The sequence below is a fragment of the Thunnus thynnus genome, chromosome 15 (genome assembly GCF_963924715.1).
Source record: "Thunnus thynnus chromosome 15, fThuThy2.1, whole genome shotgun sequence".
In the NCBI taxonomy this organism is placed as follows: domain Eukaryota; kingdom Metazoa; phylum Chordata; class Actinopteri; order Scombriformes; family Scombridae; genus Thunnus; species Thunnus thynnus.
The window spans coordinates 12,315,419-12,339,348 of record NC_089531.1 but is presented as its reverse complement, the minus strand read 5'-3'; the positions used below and the strand labels follow the sequence as shown (position 1 = coordinate 12,339,348).

Here is a 23,930-nt window from a genome sequence, read left to right as displayed (position 1 = left end):
TGATAATCTGACAATAATTAGAACAAACACAGTTTTTTAATTACCTTGATGGACTTGATGGTGCATAATCAGCACCTCAGTTGTATTTTCTCTCCAGTTTTGTCTTCTCGCAGCTGGAAACATGGCAACTTTTAGACAGGTGGACAAAATGGGTGAAAATCGCTTTTAAAGTGATCAACTCTTCTGGCCTACTCCTTCTTATAGCAAAAGCCTTAAAAACAAAAAATGATGAGGCTTATCTATGAAATACAGAGATGACATTCCATGGTTGCTCAGTAGACACACACTGGTATAAAGACATATGAATCGTTTCTGCCTCTGTGCCTTTTTCAGGTTCTGTCTCCCAATGTGTCTTATCTTATTTTCTCTCCGTATCTCTCTTTCTATTACTCTCTCCATTGGCCTTTGTCCGTCTTACTGTCTTTGTTCTCTACTTTCTGCCTTTCCCCAGATGCTGAGAGTTTATGTGTCTAGTTGATCCAGAGGCTGTTAATCTGGTAATCCACAATCGATATCAGCCTCATCTCTTTCCTACAGATAAAAGTGGCCTATCTGATAATTACATTTTCCTCTCCATGTCTGTGAAAGGCTGGCCTTTCCCTCCGTGCTTTGTTTTGGTCCCTGGGATTCTTCTGCTGGTATCGATTCGGTCTGTCCACATGAACTGGACCCGTTCACATGCATAAATCTTCTAAAACGAATATGGCATTTACACCACATTATGGGCCATATCCACAAAGAATGGATTGTGCCCGCTATTAGCACTGTGAATTGCGCAGCATTTGCACCCGCAATCTGCCCCATTTTAAGGTCCTATTCACAAAAGATATTGCCCTAATGATATGCTGGTGCAAACACGCCCATAAAGTTTTGCAGCTGAGTGAAATTTGCGTCTGTTTGAGTGAGCGCCGTGGTTTCCAGGGTTTCAGGCTTTTCTCCACATTTCAGCACACATATTGGTTCATAATGGAATCTGCAGAGAGCATAAAAGAGCCTCAAATTGCGTGTCTTTGATTAGCAGAGGTGCACACACAGACACAGAGCTCTCCACAATCACAAACCAACTTTTACTTCTCTAGTATTTCACATCTATAACATAATCTACTGAAATGTCCATCAAAATAGACTACAGCCATTAATGTGAGTCAGGCAGCAACTTCATTAAAACCGGATCAGTCAAGATCTGATGGTAATAAATATTTTGTGTTCTGTTACACATCTACACGGGTCGGTTGTCAAACGTAGATTCCAGGTTCATACAGTGGAATCATTTGTAATAAAGCAGAAATACTTACAGATGATTCCTGTGCTCCATCAGAGCTGTCAGGACATTTTTATTTTTGAGTAGCTGAAAGTCCGAGATAAGCCTTCCACCCTATATCCCACTTGATCCCCCCCAATGTCTGAATGAAGATTTCACCCTTGATATCATTCAATATCAATTAGATATCATTCAAGCCTCACAAGCTTGAAGATTTGAAGAGAGAGTCAGTGAGGAGTGAGTGTGATATGTAGTTAACACCAACTATGTGAAGACGCTAATAACTCCATCCTAATTGCGCGTGGCAATAAGCGCTGGTCTTTGTGAATTAGACTGTTTTTGCAACAAGGCTTATTTGCATATAAAGGGGCCAATTTTGTGCCAAATGTATAAATATTACCTAATTTACATACATGCAAATGGAACAAGCACACCATGACGATATTTGCTTGGCAGCGCAGTTTGCATTGTATTTCACTCTTTGCGGGTGTTTTGTGAATTACACAATATCTTTTTGTCTCATTTGCACAGGTTTAGCGGCCCTTTTGTGAATTTGGCTATGGATATGTGTTGAGATTTTGAAAACAAACTCTTATGCTTGAGCGTGCATTGGAAATTTTTCAAAATTTCTCCCAAGAATATAACACGCATTGATGCAACATAAGTTTATATCAGTATACTGTGAAATAAAGAACATTTTCTACAGTTTAACTCACTTACCTTGAGTGTTGCACTAGAAATATGTAATTAGGTTGAAAGCCTCTATTATTGATTGAGAGGGAGATGTCAGCCTCTTGGGTTTTTGTGTAATGTTCTCAACTGTAACAGATAAAATGCAAAACTAAACTCATCAAAGTCAGGGTTCTATTCTCAGATGTGGAAATTGTCAAAATGTAATTATTTTCAGTCCAGTTATTTCATGCTGTAGTTTTTGGCTGCAGTTTCCTGCAGGACTCTGCTAAGTGAGTGAAAAATGAGGCTCTTGAACCTGTGGCCTTAGAGTCGCTGAGAAAGGCTTGAGGACTTTAGGTCAGTTCTTATCCATGTGAGTGCGTGTGTCTAAGTGTGTCTGTGTGTGAAACGAAATATGAGTGGGATATCTGAGCCCCGTGGTTTTGCATTTGTGTGTTTGATCTTGTCTGCAGAAGTATGAGCATGGCTTTGGTTACTTGTAATCAGGCAAATGCTCACTGTCCGGACATTTTTGTAATATTTTTCAGCATAGTCATGATAAATCAAGAGAGATTAGTCCGCCTGTTGTTTACTTTTGTTACACAGGGAAACGGTGCTCCCTTAACTCTCAGCCAATAGGTGGGAGATTGTTGCGCACTGTACCTTTTTTAAATGTACTGTTTGTTATTCTAGCTCTTCCTTGCCCTCACTCTCGACCTTGTAGTGAAGGAAATCTTCACTAATTTCACACTGAAGCTTTATAACTTTATTATGATCTAATTCCTGCTTTAAGATGAATAAAATATACCTGTTTATAGCTGTCAGGAAATGCAGTCTGCAGTTTATTAATAAGGAATAAATGGGCTTTTGCAGTAAACTAATCATATGAAAATGCATCATAGTTTTTGCTTGTATGTGTCGAATCACATGTAATCCATGTGATTGATTAAAATACTTCTGTACAAAAAGGATGTACAAGATCAAAATATACATACCTACAGGTTCTAAAAAGTTGCACGGTTTATCCGATCAATGATTATGAGGTTAAATCAGCTTAGTTTGTTAAGAGACAGTGTTTTTTTCCATGAGGTAGCTCCGTGTGCAGCCAGTAGGGGGAATCGACTGCTCGCGCTGTCGCCATCCCCCTCTCGTCTCCTCTCCTCTCCTCCTCTTCCCTGTGTTCTCCCAGGTTGTGGAAACACTGCAGCCCGCTGGTCTGTGTCTGGATCCCTCTCACACAGAGCTGCTCAAGACCCTCCTACCGGCTGGGCTGGGGAAGGAGGAGGCAGTCTGCTCTGCTCGCAGCCTCGGACGAGCCCCCTTTACCGCCCTGTCAGTGTTGAGGAGAAGGAGAGAGAGAGAGAGAGAGAGAGAGAGAGAGAGAGAGAGAGAGAGAGAGAGAGAGAGAGGGTGAGAGACTGAGTGATAGAGAAAGCGCACGCGAGAGAGAGAGAGAGAGAGAGAGAGAGAGAGAGAGAGAGGGGAACTGTGTGACAGAGGGAAAGAGAACGAGGCAGGCTGCTTAGAGGAGTGAGAGAGCCAAGGAAGAAATAAGGAACACATTTTACAAGAGCAGGAAGAGGGAGGATCGCAGACGAGGGACTCTTTCTCTACTGGGCACCTGGGACACAGTCACTGTGTTTTTTTTCACTCATCTTCTCCAGTGGATTGACTAACCAACCGGTGGATTTTTATATACGCTTGTGCCACATCCTTTAGAAACTGGAATCATTTCTCTGTGTTATCTGCTCTCTGGCTGGCTCGACCGGTACAAACTGAGATTGCTTTCTGTGTCTGTGCTCGGCTTCAGTGTTGTGATTCTGCTCCGTGCACAAAGTGCATCTGTCGGCAACCAGTGCTGAGGATATCTCCCCTCTGTCAAACAGGACAGCACACAGCCACCGTTGGATCAGACTACAGAGAGGAGAGAGAGTGTGTGTATGTAAGAGAGGGAAAGATAGAGAGAGAGAGAGAGAGAGCGAGAGAGAGAGAGAGAGAGAGAGGGGAAGAGAGACAGAGTCAGAATCACAGTGTGTGTTTGAGCGAGAGGCAGATTAAAGCCCAGGCGAAAGACTGGAGTGAAACAGCTTAAATAGAGAAGTGAACCTATACGTCCTCTCCCGTTTTCCTTGCCATCCCTTTCCTCCTCCTCTCCTCCTCCTCTTCCTCTCCCATTTTCCAACATTCACAGGACTGCCAGAGCTACTGCCACCTGCACCTCTTCACGTCTTCTCTTTCCTCTTCATCCTCTACCTCACCCTTATCACGCGTTACTATCCGATACCAGCCGCTGACGGACACTCTGCTCTTGGTTCAAGCACTTGTGGAAATATTTCCATTGCTCCAGCAGTGAGAGACTGAGTGAGCATCCAGCCGATAACTGAGGCTCCGGACCGTTGAGGCACCGTTCGTCAGGAGCTTTCCCCCCGTCAGAGGCAGACCTTCTTCCCAGCCGCTGTCCGGCACGAAGACCCTGCCTTCTCCCTGGAGGACCGGCTAACGACACAGTGGTGCGGACAGCAAAGAAAGGATTCGCATAGCTCCTCTGCTGCCTCTATCCCATCGCTAGCTACTTGGCAGCTCCCGCCCCCGTGTCACCATTCCCTGCCTCAGTGCTAAGGATTCCAGCTACATGGGCAAGCGATTGGAGCAGCAGCCAATGTACCCTCAGTACACCTACTATTACCCCCACTATCTCCAGACCAAGGTACGCCGCTCTTCTGCTCTTCTTGCATTCCTCAAGCCTACTCATCTACTCCTACACTCCTGCCCTGTCTCCCTCCCACCCCTCCCACCCACCCTCTCTCTCACCCCCCACCACCCCTCCCTCCCTCTCTCCTTCCTCCACCTCCTCTCTTCCACCGCCCTCTTCCCCCTCTCATCCTTGAGTGGAGATGGGATTTGATGGATAGCTGGCCTTGGCTGTGATGGTTTCAGATGGCAGGTACCTCGTTGGAGTTTGGATGTCTGTATCAGTGTGTGTGTCTGTTTGTGTGTGCACGTGTGTGTGTGCATATGTGTCTCTGCTTGAAGGATCAGGGATCAAGGCTGGAGGCTTTGGGCCACTGTTAGTCCAGCCTACTAGACCGTTACTGGGAGCTGTCCAGTAACTTCCATCCATCCTTCACCTGCAAACTGATGAGCTCGTCAGATGATACCCTACAATGTGTAACATGTTGAATCGCATGCATAGTATATACCGTGGTTTTTGTCAGTTCCAGTAACTGACAGACAGCTCTTTTTGTGCTGTCATATAATTAAACAAATGAGAGAATTAGGATCCAAAATTAATTTACTAATGAAGCATTTGAATTGAGCTGAATGTAGGCCATTGTTTAAAAGCTCCAATGCCACTTTTATAATAGAGGCAAATAAAACTTTCAATTATAAAGTTGTTAATTCAATAAAAAAGCGTCTTATTGCAATGCTTTACAAAGAGGGCACAAACAGGTTATGAACCCTTTTTTTTCTACGCTGATGGTCGGTACAGTTCTGACAGAGAGCAGGCATGAGGAAGGCTGCCTATGTTTGCTCTAGCTGTAGTATGCATCAGTGCCTCTGGGATGGAAGCCCAGGCCTGGGTCCTGATGGCTGCCAGGACACTGGCTGGGCACACTACCCAGACATCATCAAGAGATTAAAATGGGAGCCTTTTGGGGATTACTCTATTTGTTTTTCTACCGCATGCGTAACACTAATTTCTGTCCATTATTGGGATGGTGTGATGCACAGCCATGGCTGAATAACATGCTGAAGGTGTGCAGTTATCATTTGTACAACAGGGAAGTCTAAGTTGGTTGCTTAAGTGCTGTTACACGGTACTTGATATTTTTACTTTAAAACAAATAGTACAAAGACAAATTTCCACTATTCAAAGGAAATACAGCAGAAGGAAAATTCAGGCAATAAATGCATCAATAAAATTGATAAAACATGATAAGGCTAAATACCATAAATGTATTCATCCTTTGCATGTGAAGCTCGATTGTGGGCCAGTGCGCTTCCAGCAGGGAGGACCTGCCTGCAGCCCCACCTGGCAGTCCGCTAGCTCTCCCCCTGATTTATAGTTTAATACATTTGTGCTGCTGCCATATGGCTTCCCTCTTCCTCCCACCCCCCTCCCCTGCTCCTTCCATCATCCCCCTCTCCCTCCCTCCCCCTTCTCATATCTCAGAGTTGCTCATCTCGGGGGCCTCTCAATCAGGGCATGCCCCTCAATTCTCCCCTCCCTCCCTTCCACTTTTCTTTTCCCCTCTTCCTCCCTCCTCTCGCTTTCTGCCTCCCTGCTCTGTTGCAACAGGGCCCCCTGCCTCCTTCGCCTATGCTGCAGTTCACTCCCAAGGTCAGCGCAGATCCGATCTTGCCACCGTCAGCGATTGATGTATCCTTGAGCAAGCCGCTAGGGTCCTGTGTCATGCAAACGAGACCGACGGTGGGGGCGTGGGGGGGGGGGGGGGGGGGGGGACGAGAAGAGCGTACATTTCCGTTTATAAATCAGCAGCCAACATTCGTATTCGTTTTCATGGTTAGACGGCGTAGCCAGTGGCCTCGTAGGTTGATATGATAGAGGCACAGACAGGGTCAGTAGGAGAAAGGGAGGCGGGAAGAGAGGCCAGAGTGTTGGGCAATGTGGCCGAGAGGGCTGTGGAGAGCTATCTCACGCTTTCATTAATGATCATTGATAGCTCGATTACAGAGAGGGGAGAAGGGCCTTGGCTGGCAGGTTCACTCCACAGTCAACAAAATCACATGGTAGTCACTTTGGCCTTGAGTGCATACACACACATTCACTGTGTGTGTGCCTTTTTTGCACACACATACACCCCTTTGATTGTAGGCATCAGTCTGGAATCACACAGGTCTTTCTATTTATCTTCCATTGCTGCATTCTCAAGGTATGTCCTCATTCTCCCAAGAGATGTGGGTGGGGGGGGGGGGGCATAAATATCTTAGGGAGGGGGAGGGGGGCGTAAGTCATACCAAAGTGTTGCCATTCTCCCCCTCTCGCCTCCATTTTATGACACATATCTGAGATTCTATGCATAGAAAATTTATAGAACATCTGTGCTTGGTTACAACAGAGGACTTTATAGTAAAGAAATGAGCTAAACATTGTCTTAATGGTGTTGCAGAACATACTTCTGACTTTTGGGTCCCTTCATTCCCCCTTTATGTGTGCATTATATTCGAATTTAATGGAGTTCTCTGATGCTGTCCAGCAAGTGCTAGTCAGCCTAGATTAGAATGTGAAAGTCAGAGAATGAGATGAAACAATAACATTTGGCTTTCTATTGATTAGTGCAGTGGGGCGTAGCATGTGCTTCTCTTTAGCTGAATTATTGATTCCTGAAAGAGGATTTGTGTGTGTGTGTGTGTGTGTGTCTGTGTGTACACATGTGCGCGTCTGTGTGTGCGCGTGTGGCTTTTATACGAGGTTATGGCTGGGGGGGAGCTGGCAGGATGCTGCTTTGATGAGAGGATCCTTTAAAGGCCCTATTTCTGTCTATTCCCCAGATGATCAGTCCATGGAGTCATTTGCTAAAATTCGGCCTTTATTCCGCCTGTGTCTTTCCGTGTGAGTTTGATGTTTAGCGCTGTTCACAGCTTGCTGTGCATCCAACTTTAATGATAGGTAATAGATGTGCATCATAAATGAGAAAATTACAGTAAAACACCTCATGCCGGCCCTGGCCCCTCCTCTCGCCCACGAGAACAATTACAGCACGCAGATCAATTATTGTTATTTCATGATAGTGTTTAGGGAAGAATATGAATTTCAACCAAATGCGTGCACTAAGTGCCTGTTATTCTTGGCTTGTGTTGTATCTCATTTTCTCTCAATGACAGACATTTTCACTTCTCTTTGTGTTTCATTATTGCGCACGCAACTCTCAAAAGAACTGATAATTTCCCTTGAATACCTGCTGTAAATTCTGGCTTCATTGTGTATATTTAGTTGGCTTTGCTGTTGCTGTTACAGTATGCACAGAAGGTACCTGACACTGCTGTACCCTTGTGCTGTTATACCATTGATAGGCTAGGTCATTACATGCCTAATGTCAGCAATCTCACACACAAAGGCAAACAGCACTCAGACACACAAGGATGCACAACAAAAATATATGCACACACACTCTTGTGCTGTGGCAGTGATCTCGGAGCAGGCAGGCGTCAGACAAGTACATACAGAACCTGAGGAGCCGAGAGGGGCAGATTGAGGTAGATTTAGCAGCGACTAATGTCCCTGGCCTTAAGTAAACACCAGTCAATGGAGCCCTTTGAGAGGATCTGTGTGTGAATCTGCCACTGCCATAGGCACCATTTATAGTTAGACATTATACTGTCTAATTCTTTATAAATGTAGGAAGAGATGGAGGGAAGGGCTGTATGCGTGTGAGAGAGAAAGAGAGAGCCGGGCGGTGGACGTTATAGGGAGCGAGGGAGGGGCCAGTTAAAAGCAAGGAAAAGGGTTTGGTTACATTACACGGGGTGATCCATTGTGCTACAGAAATAACAACAGAGCCATCTAAATCCTCCTTTAATGCCTCGATAGAGGAGAAAGAGAAACATAGAGACAACAAGGGAAAGACAGATATACATAGACATGGAGAGCAAGAAAAATCAAAGGCAGAGTAAAAGGACCCGTTTCCAAAGTCTTTCATTAAATCAGTTATCAGTGGTGTAAAACTCAGCTAGCAGCTTAGTCCCCTCTGTCTCCGCTGATGTGGATCTGCTTTGAAGAGTTTATCAAGGGCTTTTAGGGCTGGAAAAATACACTTCTTATATTACATTCACTAAAGCCCAGCCCTATTTTGAGTCCAGGACGATATGTTCTTATTAGTGCTAAGACAGGGGTAGTATAACTCATTTTCCCGCTTGTAATTCATGATGCGTGCCTCACGACTGACTACCCGAAACAAAATACACTCCCAGTCTCGCTGTAAATCTTAACCCATCATGCATCCTCTCTTAGCTAGTTGAGATTGGCAGGCTTTTTAGTAAGAGCTCTATCTTTCTTTCTCTCTTATTTTATGTTTTCTTAATCCTTTAGCCCACATGGTCAAAACATGGAAGGAGGCTTTTTGATCATGAATCAACTCAAATGTCTGGTTTTTATCTGCCTATGCCTACGGCTTTATCCTGCCGTACAATTGCTCTATGTGTAACTGTCAGCCAATTGGGCAGTCAACTCCATTTGCTTGCTATGACCTGTGCGTACATGCACGAACACGCACATACACACTGGCAACCTATATAGTAGGGGGTACTCTTAACCCTTCTCATCTATCAACTGACAGCCCAGCCCTATCTGCACACCCATACGTTAAGGTTGTGTATGCATTACTGCTTCCCGTGGCCTCTAATAAGCAACAGGGCAGGGTGCAGAGACCTGGCCCTCCGCATGCAGCCGTCCACATCTCATTATGGCTGCTTTACCAGAGTGCTCTCTCGACATTGATATCCATTTTTTTTTTAGAAGAGCTAAGCAGAGACAGCACAAAGCAGAGGGAACATTAGATAGCATGCTCATTTTAATTTTCTATAGGCTGTGTCTGCACAAACGTGAGGAGGAATCTATTCTGTATTATACACGAGGGGTTATAAATGCAGCAGCAATGTAACACATGTGCTCTTATTGCACGGCAGGGTTTATGAGCACAGATGGTGTATGAGTACGTGCGTGCAAATGAATGCAAGAGGAGTCTATCAATAAGTTTGTACAATATGAAGTCACAAGTTGTGAAAATATATGTGAGACCGTGTGCTCGGTAAGTTGTCTAGTGATTAGAGTAAAGGCCTCAAAACCAGATCACATTTTTCTTCTCTACGACCGGCTTGTGTTGTATTGAAGTGTCCTTGAGCAAGACACCGAACAAAGTACCTGCTCACTCACTGGAGGTCGCTGTGAAAAAGAGCATCTGAGATAAATGGCTAAAATATAAAATGATGTGCTCGGTGGTGGAGTTCTTGCCCCAGGGACTCTTGTCTCTGAACTCTCCTTCCCTGACCATCTGGAGATAACAGGCGACTCGAGTCTGTGCTGCAAGAGGGAGGAACACCTACCTGTGTGGTGAAATGGGGCATATGGGGAGGTTGGTGGTGGAGTGAGTCGGACGAGTTCCCTTCAACCGGAAAACCTGGGTTAAGACTCTGAATCCCCACTAGTTTCCAAAGGTACCGCTGTGAACAGAGGCACACATACACACACATACACACACACACACATACACAGACAGAAAGAGAGAGAGAGAAACCTTACTGGGATCATTCTTGTATCAAAAAATTGTTGATCTGAACTCTTATCCACAGGTGGTCCATAGTGTCTGTGCATATTTGGCATAGTTTGTGTTAACCGAAATTCAAACGTGTATTAGATAGATTTTGGCCCAGGATGTGGCGCATTTCCTTATGAGGAACTGAAATGAAACACACACACACAAGAGGCATGCAGAGACAACATCAAGCGAGACAGCGAGAGACAGGAAAGATGTTGCTTCAGATTTAGAGCCAGATGAAACCAGACACATGATGTGCCCTTCAAACCCACCAACGCGGCAGGACTCTACAAATACACCTGCTTTTTTCTTCTTTCTTGTTTTCACTAGCATTTCTTTCTGTAACATAGTTCTGTAACAGCCTGGAGCTGTCTACTCTGGCCCACTGTTTCACTCTTCTGTCTCCCTGGCAAGGGCCTAGCCTGGCGTTTTCACGCTCTATTTTCTGTCTCCCCTTTTGCTTCTGAGGACGGTGGGGTACAGTCTTAGAATTTTGTCTCTTTTCATCTTTGACTGTTTATGTACCCCCCCCCCCTCCCCCTCACTTTTGTGCAGATCACTCTTTCTTGCTCCTATTTTCGCCATGCCTCCCTTCATCTTTAAATTCTCTTTCATGTCGTCCCTCTTTGTAATTACTCTTTCGCATCCTCCATCGCTTTTTCGTCCCTTTTCCTCTATTTCCGGGAGCCCCTGCTGGCTGCTGGGCATGGTGTCCTGCCATCTGTGCAGGATGACATGAGTGGCTAGAGAGACTCCTCGTGTATAGACCCCTTTAATACATGCAGTCCATATTAACATAAAGAAGACATATACAGTACATTTAATATAATAAAAGTCAAACACGCCTACAGTAAAAACCCCTCAACTACCATTTCACATGAATAAAAGTGCTCTGTGGATAATGGTATTAGCAAGAATATACTATAATTGTTAGGTCAGTAATTTTGCAACATCATTGCCAATATTTTCCAAGAGAGAGGAATACATTTGAATGAATATGTTTAGCCAAAGATTATCAACTCTGTTGATTAAGGGATAAAGGGATTATAAACTTTGTTGAAACTTATGTTGGCTTTTGTTTCTGCTCAATAGATACCATGTTTGGATAAGACTGAAATGTGTCATTTCATATTTTTGTCTGGATTTTTCTCCTATAGCACTACAATAGCACTTTTCTACACAGGGCAAACACTGCCTGTCTTATATGAGCAATTTAATACCGATCTGATAATGTGGTCTATTTGTTTCCATTCATAATGTCAGTTTACAATTTGCAGTTAACTGTAGTTTTACAATTTGCTTGCCTTAGATGTTTCATAATTTGCTTGCCTTAGATGTTTCACAGCATCTCTTTTTGACTCCACTGTGTGCTACTGTCTATCCCCAAATTAAGAGCGATGCAAAATGTTTACAAATTTGAACCGTGAAAGTGATGGATTAACTCAAAAACTCTTATTTATGTGAGACACATAGCTGAAAATCAGAAATAGGCATATCTTTTTTGACCCTATGCCAGAGGAGGAGAGTGGAGAGCAAACAAGGAAGGAGAGGAGTTGGGCCGAGGGTAGAAGAACGAGCTGGTAGTGAAGGACGTCATGCAGCAAGTCACGTGCTAGAGAAGGGTGAGGGAGGGAGAGGTAACTGCACCTCGTGAGAGACAGACAAGCAGTCAGGCAGAGAAGGGCTTTTGTTGTTTTAGTGTAACTGAAGCTTTCGGTGTCTGCTCCGTTCGCTGCCCTACCTTTTGGCATGCCGGCTCACATGAAGAATGCTCAGGTTGCTGTCGTAGCGACAAAGGCAGTGGAAGAGGAAGGGTAGGAGGAGGTGGAGGTGGCAGCTCGGCTTGGTAGTGTTCACTGACTCAGACTCTGCCGGGGTAATTGCTCCTGCATTTTTAACGACTGGCTGCTGCGTACACTTTGAGGAGCAGCCCACCAGAGGATCCCTGCAAGGCTCCTACTGCAGCAGAACTGCCTTTCCCACCCTTCCTAACTGAGGGCATCTCCAGGAGGCAGAGGCCTACTTCATATGTTCATACCTAATCAGACATAAATGTCTCTTTATTTTCATGAGTGATGCTGTGAATTTAATATGTTAACCAAATGAAGACATTGTGCGTGTGAAACACTGCAAAAAGAGTATTCCCATGATGATTCTGATGGCACTCTCGGGAGAAAGGAGAGGCCGCGCAGACATTCTCATCTGGTTTCAGCTTATTATTGGGTTGTAGTCCTAGTGTGTTGTTATGGCGAACTGAGAACGCCTAATAGCAATGAGTTCATTATCAAAACAGTCTGCTATATAGGAGTCAGTGGGTATTCCATGAAAATGTTTTACTGGGAAGTCCAGCAACAGGATCATTTTTCTATATACAGTGCACTATGCTGTATAGTTGAAAAGTTTGATCTCTTTTTTCAGATCTGGGTTTTTTTGTTTTGTTTTGTTTTGTTTTTTGGGCACCAGAGAATCAACTAGAAGAAACTGGATAAACCACCTGTGCAGGGAAAAAGAGAAAAACAGAAAGATCAACAGTGTTATTTTTCACAGTGGTCTTTTATTAACCTAATGGAATCACAGTCTGACAAAGAAAATCTTTTGCCAGTTTACATCTCACTTTGAGGAATTTGCATTAATTTCCATTATGGCTGCACAAACAGATGACCTGGTGTCTTCACCTAGATATTTAGATGTGGAAACCAGAGGGGACCCTAGCCACAGACATGCTAATGGTAGTGTAGCCTTACCACTGTGATTACTTTGGGCAGCCCTGGTCACTCCCCTCCTAAACACATATACTGACTGCCTGCAACATTTACTCTACACAGCTGCATTAGTAGTGGCAGGCTCAATGAAAATACCGTGTCACACATAGCTTGAAAAATGGCTCCGGAAAAAGCCAATTCTGCCATGAATGAGGATAAGCAAATAGGCATGAGGGCTTGAATAGCTGCCAGTCCTGTCAGATTCCCCCTCTCACCCAGCCACAATGAGCTCCTATACAAATAAGGATACGTGCACCAATTTAGCGCAGCAGATGAACCTTGCGAAGCCTTGTCGAGCAAGTGGGGGATTACCAAGAGCAAACAGGCCTTTCTCCTGGCTTTATTTGAGTTAAATGACTCAAGCCGCCCTCTTAGATTTTGCCTGAATGGTTTCTTTGGCAGACCCTTGCTGTGCCCCAGCCGCTTCTGAGGCCACAACATGTGTGCATTAGTCAGCATATGGAAAAACACTGAGCGGGACAGGTAGGCGGCATGAATTAGATTGCAAGGACACTGATGCAGGGTACAAGCAGAGCCAGCGCAGTCACAGACCAGGATTAATGGAAAGAAGAGGATGGGAGAAAGCCCTCGGCATGATAGAGTCCAATTGGAGGAGAGATTATTATTCTTCACCAGTAATTAGTAGCACATAAACAGCCATTGGCAACAGAATTAAAAAGTGGCATTATGATATGTGGTCTCCATACAAGCTGCCGGTTTTCTCCCTTTTCAATAGTTAATCATGTTGCCTCACAGACACCCCCTGTGCACACACAGAGAGGGTAAGGGTTCAGTTTGTAGCAAATGAATGCGTGAAAATGACAAACCTATTGGAGGGTTTGATGCAGAACACTAGTTTCCCCATGTGCAATCTGCACCGAGGCAAATGCCTGCTCCTGTCTCTCTCCTTTCCCCTAAATTATTAAGGTCACCCACATTCGTGAGAGATAGAACAGGACAAAGAGTGTGTGTGAGAGAGAGAAAACGCACACAGGAAGCAATGCTTTCATATGCATTTATGTAAGACCGCCCTTACTTTGTGTCTGTATTAAGATATGCAGAAAATTACAGTGACATATTTTGAATAAATGCAAATGTTAGCATTTGAGTACATTTACAGTTGATGAATACTGATGTTTTCATCTTTCTGTATTTTTTTGTCCTTGGGCTCTTATGAAAATGTTAGAAAACAGTGGCTTTGAAAAACAGTTAGTTACTAATTCCCTGTCTGCTTTCTCTTTCTCATTAGCTATCTTGAGTACCCTGTGGAAGACTTGTATCCATTATTTATCTCTCGCCCCAAAAAACAACAGCTGCATGCTTGTGTAACCGCCATATGTTATGCTTCTCCCAACATATTGGGAGAAATCATGCTGTATAGGGAGCTTTATATCAACCCATGGAGGTCTGTATCAAGCCCTGTGCAGACGTGCTGCACTTGAATTATTTCCTAAATGCTTTGTTTTTAAGGCTATCAATGGAAAATACAGTAGAAACTTCCCACAACAGTGAGACCTACATCATGCAATTAACCACAGTGGGCCCTTGCTTCGTATTTTTGGATGCTCCAGCACCACTGGAACTGTCAGAGGGAGGGAGGGTCACATTAGGATTCAGCCGATAAAGCAATAAACCCTTGTAGGAGCTGCAGTCGGCGCCATTCAGAGCAGATTCTGTGTCCTCAGCACTTTGGGCCTGCAATTAATCACTAAGCTGACATTACCCCGCCTTCCTGCAAACGTTGGATAAACACCCCGGCAATGGTGAGGCAACGTTTTCCGCCACAGTCCCAGTGTAATCGTTAGGATGACGCTCGTTCCCTCTCAGAAATGTTTAGGAACTCTGTGCCCCAGTTATGCAGACTTCCTGTAGAGCACGGGATGATCTGCTGATCTGTTTAGTTATAGATAGCAGTTTAACAACCAGCCGGAGCTACAGCAGGCGGCCCCTGCTCCATCATTCCCCACTCAAGGGTTATGGAGGGCACCTGGCTCTCATGGCTGATGTGTAGCAGCATTAGCTAGCATGTTGCATCTGTTTAGCCCGTGTGTGTTCGGCATTGTCCATTTCTCTGCTGGTGTGGCTGCATGGCAGTTGCCACAGTGATTCGTGAAATGGGAAGCCTCGGAGCCTGTTGAGGCTTTATTAGGAGGATGGCTGGCAGTGTGTGCTGTATTGTTACCATAGTGATAGTTGCCAGTAGTGTGTGCTTACCCAGCCCATTGTTTGACAGTGGGTCAGACAAGGTTACTGTAGGGTAACCAATGTGACCCTAAGGTGGGGTTCCGGTAGGCTATTATTTTTGATTTGGTTCCAGTAGTGAAATACCAAACTTCATCTAACTCACTTATCTCTCACCAACTCATTTATATCTATTTTTATTCTAAATGTGTAACAATGACAGTGTAAAACATTCGGGTTGTAATCTAGTAATCTGTAATCTGGTAGTTATTTGGATGTCAATCTCTTGGGCTGTAGCTCTGAAATACTAATTAATAGTTTTACAAAACAATCCTAAGTGGAGGTCCAAGAGTCTACTCAATTGTTTGTGTTTGTTTATAAGTACAGATAAAAGTATTAACTATTATTTTCAACATCAAGAATTCAGTTTGATGTTAAAGGCACTTATACCTTTATTCATACCTAAATAGGTCTTAAAACTGGTTGAGATTTTGAACCCCGAACCTACATAACCCTAACTCTAAACTATCCTGATTGCAGTTTAGTGTTACAAAGTATGTTTTATCATTTAAAGCATCTTCATTTTTAAACTAATATACTTAATCAAAACTCAACTAGTAAGAGTTTTTTTTCTAATTTACATATCCATAAAGCATTAAAACACCTTATACACATTCAGGGAAAGTGAGAAAAGGTTCACACCCCAACATACACACTGACCCACATTATCATGTGCATACATAACAGCCCGAGAGGAAACATGAGAGAGCAGGACGTTTATCGTTGAGGAAGGAGGCAGGAGGGCTGTATGTGAGGAAGGGAGGGAGCCCTGTTGAGTGCACTGAGTTCACCGGAGGGGACTGACACACAGTTCACCCTACCGTAGTCTGTCTCTCCTTCTCTCTCAACCATGGTTGATCTGAATAATTTATCTCATATAATTTATCTCTCCACCTCTCTATCGCGTTCACTCTCGCACACAAACACACACACACACACACACACAGACGTGCAATTATCTCCCCCCTCTCCACACAAACACACAAATACACACATGGCTCAAGGGGTTGGGTCCTGGGGCTGGTGTGGAGTGAGCGAGCTGGAATCTGCACACAGGGAAACCTGATAGGCATTCCCTGTGCCAAACACATGAGGTCACCCTGGCTGACTGATCCTGCCTGCCAGCCAGCCTCCCTCCATCCCTTCCACTGCCGTCAGATTAAAACCTTGTATCTCTGAGAAATCAACTGCAGGACTTGGAAAAACTTGGGAGAGTTTCTCATTGAGGCGCATGCATTTCATGCGCCCTGTAGGATTGTTAAGTTTTTATAAATGACCATGCAAACTTTAAAGAACACTGGTTTTTCAAAACTTGGGTCTTATTTCCATAGTTTTGGCCATCATTCGGATCCATAAGTGTACTCAGCAAGTTAATGTTGTGATGTGGGAACATGGCAACATCCCCAAAAACACATAATATGTGGAAAAATGGGCAAAATCATGACAGTCATGCAGGTTTTAAACAAAACCTCTAGTGAGCCAAACTTACTTGGAAAAGAAAACATATGGTAAGATTAATACCGTCCATTCATCACAGTTTACAGACTGACTTTCAACTTTGATCTGCCGTACACTCATTGTGGGCAACGGGGGATTATTACCAACATTTCAGTTGTATATCAAATTTGGTTTTACTTTTAAATAAAGCTAAACGTTTGGCTTCTTTACAATCTGTCTGCTTGTCTGACTATTCGTGTTTCTTGCCCCGTCGCACTTCATTGTAGCGATGTCATCATGTTTCCAGATCTTAGCAATTACTTAATTTGAATTCAATGTTATCATAATAAACCAAGTAACCAATTTTGGCCAACAACATGAATATAAAACAAAAGTTATGGTATAATGAACTGGAATTATTCTTGAAGTTCATTCATCCACCAGTGGCAAGAAGCTTAATTCAACAGCGCCACCAGTGATGCAGGAAACAAAGTAAAATAAATAGAAAATATTAAACTTTTCTTGAACTTTCCTACAAATTTATGAAATACTTGACCCTGGGGTAAATGGTGCAAAGTATCTGTTATATAGTTAGCTTGTTGTCCAGTGTGAAAAATGGTACATTCTGCAATCTCTCAAAGTTGACATGTATGAAAGGTTGGAATCTTAAAATGGAAAATGTGTAGCAAGCGTAAGCTCTAGAGACTTGTCTTTTATCCCAAGCAGCCTTTTGAAATACCCACCCAAACCCAAACAATACTGTCAACTCAAAGCACTGCTCTCAAAAGGACCCTAAACATGTGTTCTTTAGATCCCAGCTCCTGTTCTCTTGTCACACAAGTATGCAACATGGACAACCGCATTCAATCAGTCTTATATACACACACACGCATATATACACACATACACACACAGACACGCACACATGTTAATACATACACACATAGACAAACTCCCACCCCCACACGACATAACAGTCACCTCTTGCTCCCACGCATCTCATGTTCTCCCCATATTATGTTAAAATGGACACGCATAATTGCACTGGCGTGGTTTGTTGTTTTTGTTGGCGGTTATCAACAGCCCTCATGATGTCTCCGACAGAGGTAATCATTGTTACAGGCACCACAAATCTACATCACAGCGCTCGCAAATATGCTGTTTCTGTGAGGTCCCATTGTCAAGATGAAGTGGTCTGGTTTTGGTGGGGTGGGGAATGTAATTTGAATAATTATATAATTACAGTAGGTCATATGTTTTTCAAGTATTGTTAAAAAAGAATTATGTAAAGGCTAATGTAAATGCTAAGATGACATTTGTTGTAATGTGTGCAGTAGTAGTGCTAAGTTACTCTTGATAGTGCTTATTGTAGCGCTTTATAGTGAAACCATTTCCCCCCCCCGACACAGGCCCAGTGGTAAAATGGGGTGAAATGAAGCGTAGAGAGAAGTCTGGGCATGCCAGACAGCTACACCTGTACTAACGCCAGAATACAAGCACTGTCATTCTAAGACCTAAACTAAAACACTATAATGACATTTCAGCTGCCAATATCACTGTGGTGAGACATTTACAGTACCACCAGTGTTTAACATTCACTTTTCTGTTTCCCACTAGTCACAAAGCCGAGAAAGTCAATATCAGACCGCTTGCATGTGTCTGCTTTTATTTTCCTGCTTGTAAGCATGAAATTTCTGTAGCTGTGTAGTGGGGTTTTACATGTTTTTGAGCGCTCAACTACCCTGAATAACCTTCCTTCAGGAACTGACTTCGACAAGTCATTTGAGGTTGGGTGAAGTTTTAAATAAATCTGCGGCTTGTGGCGGCTAGCTGACTTTATATGCTATGCTGTATAAGCTAGCCGGGCACGGCCTTTGCCAAGCGAGTGCTGTAGCAATCATGTTTCCAAACCGTATGCAGTCTGTACATGTAGATGTTTAAGCTGGCTAAATATGACACTGAAACCACAGAATGTGAGGGAAAACAGCAGCTGTTAGTCTATGTTTTTACTTGATAACATGTATTTTTTGAAAAAGCCTGTTGCCTGAAATCCTCCAATAGATAATCCCAACCTCAAATATGTTGTATTTAGCAGAAAACAGTCTTAAGCCTGTAATTTAAATGCTATCTACCAGCTTTGGTTTCATTGTTGACAGTCATTTTATAAGACTACGTACAGTATTTATTTGTGGTCATTCTTTGAGGATTTTGATGTAATTTTTCTCTCTTTTACACACAATTTATCAAAAGTGATTTAACAAAGATATTCTGTATAATTGTGTGCGGTTCCTTTTTTTGTTTTCTCTCCCTCTGTTTCTTTCTCTTTAGCAGCTCAGGTTTGTGTTGTGGGTTAGAGAGGGTGAGTTAATGGAGAACGTCAAACCAGCTTGTAGCGCTGCCTTGGCTCTGACCCGTGCAGATTGTGGAGTGACCCCAGTGGTGCTGCCCTGAGCCTGCAGTGGAATCCAATCTCCTCGCCGGGATATGGTGCATGTTTTAGCAGTCCGGTTTGATAACTTTGCCCCCCTGTCTCCTCCAAAGTGTCTATCATTCTTCTGATAAAACCTGGTTTGTTTTCACCTGTGGTGACCCAGGTTAGTCGGGTTTTTTTGCTCGCAGGCGGCAGCGGTACATTTGTTTAATCACATTAGACCCCTTTCTGCTCCCTGCTCTTTGACTGGATGGAGACAGGAAAATTTGAAGTTTTATTTTGTCTTTAGAAGTTAAAAAAAACCTTTAAGATATACTGTATAGCTGGTACTATCAAATGACAATCACACACACTGGCAGGTTTTATGTCATTAGATCTTTTTTTCAGGGTTTATGAAGTGATTGAAGTGACGAACATAAAGCCGCAGCTAATCAATAGGAATATGTCTTACACTCAATCAGTATTACAATTAAATCAATAGAACTTCATTATACTTAAATTATCATTTTATATTCAGCACTCTAGAAGAGGAATGATTTTATCATCTTAAAATGTCTGCCCTCATCTCACGGTTTCAGATTGTACTTACTCTTCTTCCAATTACAAGCCAGAGAGGGAGAAATCGATGGATATAGAGAAGTGACATCGTTAAGGCATTTTGAAGGAAGCTGAAATCACACGGGGCATGATAGCCAGGCTGTTTAATGAGTCATCCAAAGGAGTGCTTCTCCACACCTATTTGTTTTCTTTCCATTTGGGCCTTTTGCTTTCCTCGTTGGTGGTAATTGTCTGGAACACACCGGCTATGACACAGCTACCCTACCTCACGCTGAGATGCATTAGTGCCGTTTTAAATGTGACGCAGAGTGAGACTGCACCCCTGTAATTCGATAAAAGTGAATGCAGGGAGTTATAGGAAGAGGGAGGGATGGAGGGCAGCAGAATCACGACGCGGTTTGAGAGTAGATCGTCAGCAGCCTTTCAAGGTTAAAGCATCAGCTGAAGGTCTCTCTTTTACTTTCTGTCTCTTCCTTCTGTCTTTTTCACTATCACATATAGATAGACACATTACTTTCTCACTATTCAGCAGGTGCTTTAGTGGCCAACAGTACTTCTTTGCTTGAGCCTGAGCAACCCTCCTCAACTTGAGCTCCTCAAATCTCCTCAATCTGGCTTCTTCAGAGAAACCGGTGGCTTGTTAGGAGGAAAAAAAACAGATGATCACTGAGAGTAGTTTGGAGAGAAAAGCGTGTGGTGAAGCGAGTTTACAAAGGAAGAGATTAAAGGGACCTATTATGCTCATTTCCAGCTCTATATTTTTTTTATTTTAAAAAACAACTTATTTTACTTTGCCCTGCTGTGTAATGGAAAAACACTCACAGCGTGCCAGCTCAACTCAAGTCATGGCTCGGCATGACTACCCCCAAAACAATGGAAAAATGCCATTATGTTAGCGGGGCACGGCAGTGAACTCGCACACTGTGTGTGGAGCAGATAAACATAAAGAAATCTGTCACGAGCTGACGTCAGCTCAGTTTAAAAGTAGTGACCGTTGAAAACCAAGCGTCCAAAGCAGTCTGAAGCTGGTGCCCTTTGTTTGTTTGTTTACCTCATTATTTGACTCTTTGGCCACCTTTAATATGAACATCAGACATTGTAACATTACAAATATGACGTAGCGTAATAGGTCTCCTTTAAAGTATTACTCCTAGTAACTGACAGAATGGAAGGAAAAATGGAAATGTATGAAAAATGATGAACATGCGGTCTTTGAGTGTGTTTTAGCATCAGTGCAATGACATTCAAAACAAGTTGGAGAAATTGTGTTTAGATGTCGGGGAAAAGAGAGACATTAGAGATTACAATCAGACATCAGCAACCTGCTGAGACTCTTCAGTCTAACTCTACTGAGAGCAGATAGTTAACTCTATTGCTTCTTCCACAATGGCTGGCAACTTGAGAATTCAAAATAATTAGAGTCAAATGGAGAAGCAATTAGAAAAAATGGTGGATGGATAAATGGGAAATGTTTTGATGAGCAAAGACACTTTGTTGGAGCTCTGAGGAAATGTAGTGCAGGAAAAAAAAGTATACATGTATATAAAGTGTATTTGTCTTTGTTTTTGTGTTGGGTACATGTTTATTCATCCCTGGGGAAGTGTCACACATATGGGCAATATGGATAACATGTTTTATCATGGTATGTCACTTTATATTGTCATACATATGTCAGAATTAAGTGCGTTTTCCAGAAATTAAATTGAGAATTTAAGATTGAGAATCTATTGAATTGAGGATAATATAACCATATGGGAAATGCATTTGGTTTTTGGCTAACTCATTGAATTTATGCCTGAAAAATCATAATACTTTATTACAAAAATTCTGTAAATCCAATATATTCCTGCTGATATGATTTTGCAACATTTTCCACTATGGTCATAATACCATCTGAGATAAAAAAAGATATAAAATAATAGCTGTATATGCTGTCATATAGTCCACCCCTAATTCACACTCTTTTTCTTTTCCTGTTCTTCAGTCTTCTAGTCTTTTCTCCTTGAGCTCTTTAATGTCTTTTCAGCAGGTGTCGGTCCAAAGGTTTGCCTATGAATGATATGCAGAGCACCTGTCTTCATTTCTTATTTTCTTGGGGTTTTTTTCCCTCCCTTTATGTAGGACCGGATGCAAACTGCTCCATCTTGTACTAATAAATAAATGTATACTAAATTTACATAATACATACAATGCAAAATGTATTCCCTAAAGCCTCACCCAGTGATTGCTGACTGGCGAACAGTCGTCAGTGCATTATGCAGTGGCATCTTCGTCACTGTGAACACACTTATGGGGTGTCCTTTTCAACCGAGCACCCAGTGACACTACGTCCTGTTCAAAGAGCGAGCAGAAGGAGAGCAGGTCTGGATTGAAGGGTGAATATATCCTGCCGCACTTGAGTCTCAAAGCATGTAAAAGGTAGCCTGACTCGACTGCTTGCACTTGTTTGCACCGTTTGCTCCCGCATGCATGAGTTGGTGTGCTTCAAGGTGCCTCTTGGATTTCAGGAGGGGCCTTTTAAAGGGAAAATTTGCCAATTTTCAGCCAGCATTGTATAATTACAGTGTGGGTAGTATATGCAAATGAACAATGTTCAACTCCCCTTCTGCACCCCAGAGCTCCTCGCTCATTTGCCGGCAAACGTCTTTGGAGATCTGCCTTAGACTACAAACTACGTTCCCTCATTTTCTGTAATGGTGCCTTCAAGGACGGTCAAATGTGGGTCTCCCAAAACACTCCCGTCTACCATGTTACGCTGAAAATCAGACACAAAAATATCATACTACTAAATACTTTAAAATATCAGCATATTTGGAAGAAAACTAGTTTCATGATATGAGGCCGAATATCACGCTGTGGAATCAGACACAACAGAGTGTGGAGGAGAAAGCTTCTCCTTGATTCCCCAACACTAACACAAACAAACAACTAGGTTTAAAATATAATGTCGGAGCAGAGATGTGGCATTACTATTACAACTTATGAGGCAGAATATAGTGCTGTGGAATCAGACACAACAGAGTGTGGAGGAGAAAGCGACCAAGGCGGCTATGGTACAACGGCAGCCGAGAGAGAGGTGCTGCAGTCGGACAGGTGGCCGATGCAGAGAGAATGGAGACAGAACAGAAAACTCTGCGCCTCAACAAACTTTACAGTGCTTTGGTAAACCAGATTTCTGTTTTTTGAAAGAATATTATATAATCGACAACTCATATTCTAAAATAGCTAGAGGAAACAGTGTTGGCTTGCAGTTTTTCATCTCTTTGTCTACAATTGTTTCTCAAAACAAGCTGAAATGAAGACAACAGATTCAGAGGTTTTTTTGACTGTCCACTGTGGCACCGTGCAGCATTCAGTAAGTTTGCAATGATCCACATAAGATTAACTGACTCCAGCGCGCAGTTTGTTTCATGATCCTTGAACACCGCTACGATATATTCAGACTCAATGACGAAAAAAGTTTTGTAAGTGAAAGTAAGCCTCAGTAAAGAGATATAATGCTCACTAATTTTGTCTATAAAACTTTGTCTCTTTGTCTCCGCCTGCGTTCTGTGAACACACCGTCATTAGATGATTGGATGGGATGCGTGCAATGCATTCTGGTTGTTGTAGGATTCCCCCCTGTAAGAGCGGTATGGGGAATCTACAGCCTTTTTCTCAGTCTTCTCTAGTCATAGGGCACCAATTTTAAAAATAATGGCACATTTCTACTACATAGGTGACCTAGTTTTAAGAAATCATCATGTTCACAGTGGTGAATTTACCTTTAATTTACCTTTAATTTGAAACCAAAGAAAGGCAAGTCAATATTTTTTCAGTTTGCCTGGGAAAAAAAAACAAAAAATCCAAAAACAAACGCTAGCTGCTTTTGTTTTTGGTCCCAGCAGTGCTGAGAATATTAAGCCTGCCCACCAATTAGGGCATACCCATTCTTACAGCCCATGAATTATTAAGAGCAGCCCATCGAATAGGAGCGGTGACGGAGGGCAAGAGAGAGAGAGAGCCAAGCCACCTGAGCACCACAGCTGCATTTGTTAAAGCGTAAGCTGTCTGTTTACTGTGCCAACGCTGTTATAATTAAAGTAAAAATAACCTCCACAACACCAAGCTCCAGTGATTTTAATTATTTTCAATCTACAAATTGGATAAATGCAGCATTTATTCAACAACACACATGTATGAGGAGGAAAAAAAAAGAGAGAAGGAATAGGAGAGACAGATAGGATAATGTACGGTATTGGATTGCAACTTGCAACACGGGCTACCCTCAAGGTCAACCAATTCATTCCTGC

General features: G+C 42.9%; 1 protein-coding gene across 5 annotated transcripts in view; it reads left to right on the top strand.

The window, feature by feature from the left end:
* Positions 1–23,930, top strand: part of LOC137198715 (RNA-binding motif, single-stranded-interacting protein 3) — a 297,503-nt gene that overhangs the window by 99,690 nt on the left and 173,883 nt on the right. For 2 of the 5 annotated variants that reach the window (XM_067612613.1, XM_067612612.1), the window contains exon 1: positions 3,258–4,640. The exons of the other annotated variants lie outside the window; for them this stretch is intronic. In XM_067612613.1, coding sequence (XP_067468714.1) covers positions 4,566–4,640 — 75 coding nt within the window. In that variant the 5' untranslated portion in view covers positions 3,258–4,565. Of the gene's footprint in view, positions 1–3,257; positions 4,641–23,930 lie in introns of those variants that run through there. 5 annotated transcript variants of the gene reach the window in all.